The following is a 7,177-nucleotide window of genomic DNA, read 5'->3' on the forward strand; positions in this document are numbered from 1 at the left end:
AATTGAGCACTACCCATCAAGGTTGATTTTTGACGGGAGTCATACTCGTTTTTGGGTATTTTGGCTGTAAAATACAATCACTTAAATTGGGTGGCCGTAAAAAAAGGGTAAAGTATTTCTATTAATCCCGTCATTTTGAAAGGTGACCCAACCTGTCAAAAATCATCATACAATCAACAATTACCTCTTTTATCATATAGGTTTTTACCATGTGCACAGGTTATGACATGGCACTGTCTATACCATATTCCACTAACACGCCAACTCGCATACCCTCAAAGCATAACCATGTAAACAACTGTTTAGGCATATGGTTGAAGGCAACTTAATGTGGCCCAGAATAACATCAGCTCCAAGACCCTCACAACACATCCATATATGGCACAAGCCAGGAAATATTTGTCAACCCGACCTCCTCGACCTTCACAGAACAGAGTTGTTTAGGCATTGTACAACATGGCAGAAACATTTAGGCACCGGCTCTCACTACCTACTGTCCATCATGATACAACCAAGCAGTCACAACAACATGGGCATGGGCATGGGCATGACACTACCATCTCAGGTCATAAGAACATGGCACGACCTTTCAGACATCTGGATGTGAGCATCACAAAACCTCAAAGAGGACCTGCACCACATGAGCTGCTATTTGAGCATGTTGCAGTAGATACTTCCAAAAACATATTCTTTAACCAAAAGTCTTCTGTCATCCCTGTGTACATCCTGCTTGCAAAATTTGGTTTCTGGCTAGTCTGGAAATTCAAGGAAGACGGCTGCAACCAACTCACAGTTCCTCTGACGATCAGTATCGTTTGCCTCATGATGGCAGATATCGTTGGTGTGAAGATCTGAGATTTACTTTGTCTCACACAATAGTCAATGGACATCTGCACTGTTCCAAGGCAAATATGTGTCAATACTCATGGGACGCACCTTTGGGGTTTTCACTTAACAAAACAGAAGAGGTTGCACTTCCAAATGCCTGAGATCCGTTCTTGGTCTGATTTGCACAAAGGGCAAAGGGAGGCAACTAGCATCCAGTTTGGGATAGTGCTTATGTTGTAATTCAGACGTTGTGTGGATCATTCACAATCCACGGACAAACAACACAGGCCCGAGAGAACTAAACTCAGAACCCTGGAGATAGTGGAAAGCTAGATGAGGATCTCTTCACATGTTGATGATAATGATGATAAGCAATGCTTAATGTTTGTGTTGATGGATGATTTAAGAGAATTCCATGGTATAGCCAAGCACAATTGGTAGTGGATGATGATGATGGGAACTCTCATTTGTGAGATGAAGTTTTTTATATATATTAAATTTCGTGTTTTTAAAAAATCCAGAAATTTATGGGCCTGGAAAAGAAACGTTAGGAAACATAAATATATATTAGGTACGAAAAAGCAAAAGTCTATATAACAAATTGAGACGTCTCGACTTCGTATCTTGCTTCCATTGTTGTAGAGGCACTGAAGGTCAGGAGCTCTGCATCCAAACCATGGTGGTAACTTATTCCCTAGGGTTTCTTCTACGCTTGAACATCTTGCAATGCACAGAGCAATGTACGGGTAACTTTCTCTTTCTCTTTAATGAAGCATTAACTTCCTGAATCCGATTTCTCTGCAAATCTGTTGGTGCAGCTAGGCAGCGTGTTTAAGCCGCAATGCCTCGGCTAAGAGCATAGGTTGCAGTGAGAAGAGTCCGCACACCACAGAATGAAGCCTAATGCCGACGATGAAAGCAAGAAGGATGACAGTTTGAGCCTAGACAGCAGATTCAACCAGACTTTGAAAAGCGTCCAGGGGTGAGTGAGAAATTTTCTGTATTTTCACCCCCCACTAAAACACCCCCACACACACAAGAAAAAAAAGGAAGAACAAGAAGAAGAGGACGTTTCATGCCTAGCCTAAACTGTTTCGCATTCTCTACATGTGTATCTGTGTGTATGTATGTGTGCGCGCATGCGTATGTATATGTGTGTGTCATTACTAAAGAAAAAAGTATGTATATGTGCATGTGTCTGCATGCTTATATGTGTGTGTAGATATAATGCCTCTTTACATAATTATGTATGTATGTGTTTTTGCCATGCATGTACGTACTTAGCTGCCACTCAAAATTAGAATTTGCTACATTTTATGTTGTTAAGTCTTTCCCTTTTGGCATTGTTTATATGTATGTATATATATTATATGAATATATGCATTTGTATGTATGAATATATACATGATGCATCAGAAAATTGATTTTAGAAAAGGCAAAATCTATGAGCATGGAATTGGCTAGGGGAAAACATGTTATTATCATGGAATAGAAAGATTGAGTTCTTGCTTGGGGGAAACAAAACTCCGTGTTTTTTCAAAGTTTTACCCTTGGGAACTTAGGATGGGATTCTTGGCATGGATTGGCTAGCCCAAAATCAAGCAGATATCCATAGTCACAAGAATGATTTCTTTTTTGGATTCTGATGGTGATAAACTCCATAGTGCCGAGATCACTAGAAACCCTACACTTCAACTAGTCAAAGCATCTAAGCTGCATAAGGGATTTAGAAAGTGACATGCCATCTATGTGTGAAACTTAACCCTTTGGATAAGAAGTCTAAAGGAATCTTGCCATGTATCATTACAAATCCTTCTTTGTCTTTACCATTATAACTCCTTCCTTCTTCATGTGCTATCATTAGCATTATAATGTCCTTTACTACATTCTTCCCTTTTCCTTACAGCTTCATAATCCTTGATTATGTTTAAATTATTCCAATAGCATTACTTAGCTATTATATCCTCTACTTCCTTCTTTCCTATTCCTTTTAGCTTCATAATCCTTGATTATGTTTGAATTATTCATGTAGCATTACTTAGCTAGTATATCATCTAGTACATTCTTCCCTTTTCCTTATAGCTTCATAATCCTTGATTATGTTTGAATTATTACCACACTTGAATGATGTAGGAACACTACATCTATATATATCTATCTATATATATACCTATCTATCTATCTATCTATCTATCTATCTATCTATTTATATATCAATTTCACTAAAATAATATCCCAGTGTAAGGGAGGCGCTCTCCCCGAACCGAAAAAAAATGACTTCTACGAAGTCGTCGGTTTCCTCAAACTGGCCCATTACATCGACATTATTAATGCAATAAAACGACAAAATTTGGTGGTGGAACACGAAAAGGAAATCACGTATCTTCTGGACCAAATTGGATATGTTGCAAGTACGTTTAATTGTGAGTTTTTTCCATTACTTTAGGTAAGTAAACAAGAGTGGAAAATAGATTAGTACTCGATTTAGACGGAGTTGCATCGTTAGTGGTTGATTGTGGTGCTAATGGTCCTCTGTCCGGCTTTGACAAGCCTTGCGTCTCTCCAATATATATATATATATACATATACATATACATATATATATATATATATATATATATACATATACATATACGTATACGTATACGTATACGTATATATATATATATATATATATATATATATATATATATATATATATATATATATATATATATATATATATATATATATATATATATATATATATATATCACACACACACACACACACACACACACACACACACACACACATACATACACATTGATGACATTAGTGGGGATGTCGTAGTATCTAGTCCATACTATGCATAATGGAGTTGATAGTTATATAGTCTTGTGGGTTGACTACCATAGTCACAAGGGACGGGGGACGAGGGATGGCCATAAGTAGGGAACGAGGACGGGAGAGGGAACGACACTCAAAAAATACTTTTTTTTAAAAAGTTTTTCTACTCTACACTTATTCTACTTTGGAAGTACATCAAAATGAGCACAAATTTACACTAAAATGGTAAGCTTTTGAGTCATATTAACAAAATACGCCAATCAAAGAGTGAAGGCGTTCACGGTTGATTGTATTAATAATTAAGTAGATACAAAATGAGTCATGACTCAAGTCAGGACTAAGCCTTAAGGAGGCAGAATACATGGACAGACTCAAATGAGTCAATGACAAAAAGTGCTAAAGCCTAGAGGCTAGAGGCTAGAGCTAAGTAGTAAGGTCCATGAATCATGATCCATGAATGATCATCCACATGATGTGCCCGCCTCATGGTTATGGGTAGCTTGTGCTGCCAAAGGAGCATCAAGCTCATCCTCACTCTCATCCTCATTGGCATGCTGCTCCTGCACCTCATCCTCTTGTTGCTCTTCTTGTTGACTCATCTCCCACTCGGTGAAGGGATCCGCCTTCTTGGTCACGCTCGTGCAAAGCATTCGCAAGCTCGCGTTGACGAAGACAAGGCCATTGGCACGCTCTACCCCGAGTCGGTTCCTCTTCCTAGAGGCAATGTGGCTGTAGGTACTCCAAAGTTGCTCCAAGCAAGAGGAGCTGACGGCCTGGCTAAGTATACGGACGGCAAGCTGTTGTAGCTCCGGTCCATTCGAACCAAAGTCCTCCCACCATAGAGCAGCACCAACTTTGGAGTGGTCAATCTGTGCATCATGATAGCCATAGGAGGCATGAAATGACCTGTACATGGAAAGCTGGTCTGTGATCTTGCGCCTAACCGATGCATCAGGCACAAGACGGTCCAAGATGATCCTCCATCCAGCGCTCACCTCCCGGTCGCTCTCCTGCTTGTTGCCTTGGAATTTTGGGTCCACCACATAAGCTGCTCCATGCAATGGAGAGTACCTTCCTAGACACAAGGCATGGATCTCCTTGTATGTGTCTTCGTCAGGCACGAAGTCTTTCAACTTCTCTATCATGCGATCCATGGTCTCGTAGACCTTGCCTATGCATGGTTGTATAGCGTCTACAATCCTCAAGAGGTGGACTATGGGCCTCACCATAGCATCTATGGTCTTCACACGCTCCCACCAAGAGGCGTCATCCGCCCGTAACCTACACTCTTGGCCAGTGTTTGTACGGGATTCTTGCATGTCGACAAACTCGTCGCTAAGGAAAACCCCTCTCAAAGCACCACTATAACTCTTCAACCGGCCCAACATGAGGAAGTTGTAGGCAAACCGGGTGTTGGAATATTTGAGGAGAGAGAGAGAGGACCTCTTGTTGAACTGATACCGAAGTCTGTGGTGGTTGAGGACAAAGGAGACCATGGTGTTGGCCTCCTCAATGAGTGGGCTGATCCATGGCAATGCCCCTATGTCCTTGAGGAGATTGTTTAGGCAATGAGCCACACAAAAGGACACCGTGCACGACATGTCCATACATACCTTGGAGGATAGCTCCCGCCGCCCTATTGGAAGGCTCCCCATTCGCAACAAAGCCCACTACATGCTCGGGGCCAGCGATCTCCATGGTGGTAGCCCACTCCGCCGCAAGCACATCCGCGCTCTTCCCGGTGCCGGATGCATCATGAGATGAGATGAAGTACATCTCTCCGCGGGAATATGCAACCATGCTATGAATACTCCTCTTGCGGGTGTCACTCCATCCATCCACAATGAGGGAGACTCCGTTCCTCTCCCACTGCCGCTTTGTGTTGATGGCCGCTTGCTCTACAATGCGCTTCTTCTTCTCGAGCAATGTAGTGCGCAAGCTCTCGGATGAGGGGGGCGTATAGGTTGAGCCATACTCCCCAATCTTCTTAACCATGACCTTGAACTATTCCGACCTATTCAAGAAAGCAATTTACTAATGAGAAGGGGACTAGGATGATGAAAACATGAATGATGAATTGGCAATGATCGATTGCACTTACCTAGCCGCTTGAAAGGCAATGTGGTCGCGGAAGAAGAAGCGGGCCACCGCCATATCCACCTCCTCCTTCAACTTTGGGTTCCGATTCTCCCCAAGTGTAGATTGTCGCCGTGGGCTAGGTAATGGTTGAGAGGCCGTGGAGATGGAGGGTGCCGGCGTCGTGGATGGAGCAACATTCCGACTCGATGGTGAAGGTGATGGCGTGCATGATCCCGATCCACCACATGACTCCATTGTAGAGGCTTGAGTTCCTCTCCCCATCGTTCGCGGGATCCACGCCCACTCGTAGTGTCCTCCTTGCCGCTTCGACCACCTCGTAGACGGCAAGCTTGTCAAGAAGTTCCCGTTGACGCCACCCGTTCGCCGGTACGGGCAAAGCTTGCATGCCCATGGCCGAGAACCACCTCCATGAGCGGATGGGGTGTAGTTAACCTCCTCCCACCATGTCCATCTCGTTGTCCTTCTACGGGAAGCCCCAGAACGTGAGGAGGATACCATGGTTGAAGATGGCTTGAGGCTTGAGCCTTGAGTAATGAGAGAGAGAGAGAGAGAGAGAGAGAGAGAGAGCCTAGATAGTAGAGACCTAGAGGCTTGGAAGTTGGGTGGGGACAAAGAAGAACTTACACCTGTAAGTCGCTGTCCAGCAAATCAGCCCGCCGTCCTCTTGCTTCTCCTCTTCCCAAACAGTCCCGTACAGTCCACCAATCAGCAACACAACAGTCCCCCTCTTGCTCACACAAATCCCAAGAACTATCAAGAGCCTATGGCTTTGATACCATGTCAGAATGCGCAGCGGAGATAACGACCAAATCTGGGAACACGAGCAAACGCAATGCAGAAAACAACAGTGTAACTCTGCTCTATATACACAAAGAAGATCCTGAAAATGATACAATATGTGGCTAGGGCTGTGGGGCCATTTTATATGGCCCCCATACAGCAGTCGGCCTGTCGTAGGGCAGCCGACAGGACCACAAACTCCATGACCTGCTGAAATGTACAATCGGCCAGCAGCAGGGGGGGTCGGCCAACATCAAGAAGGTCCATGACATGTGGAAAACAGTCGGCCACCTACAGTGTATACACAGATGCAGTCGGCCAAGATCAAGGTCCTCTTGCCACTACAAGACTGCCTCCCATGCCACAGAAAAATAGGAAAAATGGGGAAAAAATACGGGAACTGAGGAAAAATGAGAAAACACCTACAAGGGCAGGCACACCCACAACAAAGGCCCTGGTATCAACATATATATATATATGTGTGTGTGTGTGTGTGTGTGTGTGTGTGTGTATATATATATATATATATATGTATATTTATATATATATGTATATACACGTATATATATATATGTATATATATATGTATATATACGTGTATATATATATGTATATATACGTGTATATATATATGTATATA

At 42.9% G+C, this 7,177-nt stretch overlaps 1 protein-coding gene across 6 annotated transcripts in view; it reads left to right on the forward strand.

The window, feature by feature from the left end:
- The first annotated feature begins 239 nt into the window (after positions 1-239).
- LOC147638441 (uncharacterized) overlaps positions 240-7,177 on the forward strand; it is a 108,145-nt gene continuing 101,207 nt past the window's right edge. For 2 of the 6 annotated variants that reach the window (XM_086798360.1, XM_086798354.1), the window contains exons 1-2: positions 240-1,568; positions 1,647-1,810. In XM_086798360.1, the coding sequence (XP_086654486.1) occupies positions 1,722-1,810 (89 nt within the window). In that variant the 5' untranslated portion in view covers positions 240-1,568; positions 1,647-1,721. Of the gene's footprint in view, positions 1,575-1,646; positions 1,811-7,177 lie in introns of all 6 variants that reach the window. The other 4 variants (XM_086798356.1, XM_086798357.1, XM_086798355.1 and 1 more) reach the window with 4 other exon arrangements.

The sequence above is a fragment of the Cibotium barometz genome, chromosome 5, assembly GCF_041138505.1.
Source record: "Cibotium barometz isolate CiBa-2024 chromosome 5, ASM4113850v1, whole genome shotgun sequence".
NCBI classification, from domain to species: Eukaryota; Viridiplantae; Streptophyta; class Polypodiopsida; order Cyatheales; family Cibotiaceae; genus Cibotium; species Cibotium barometz.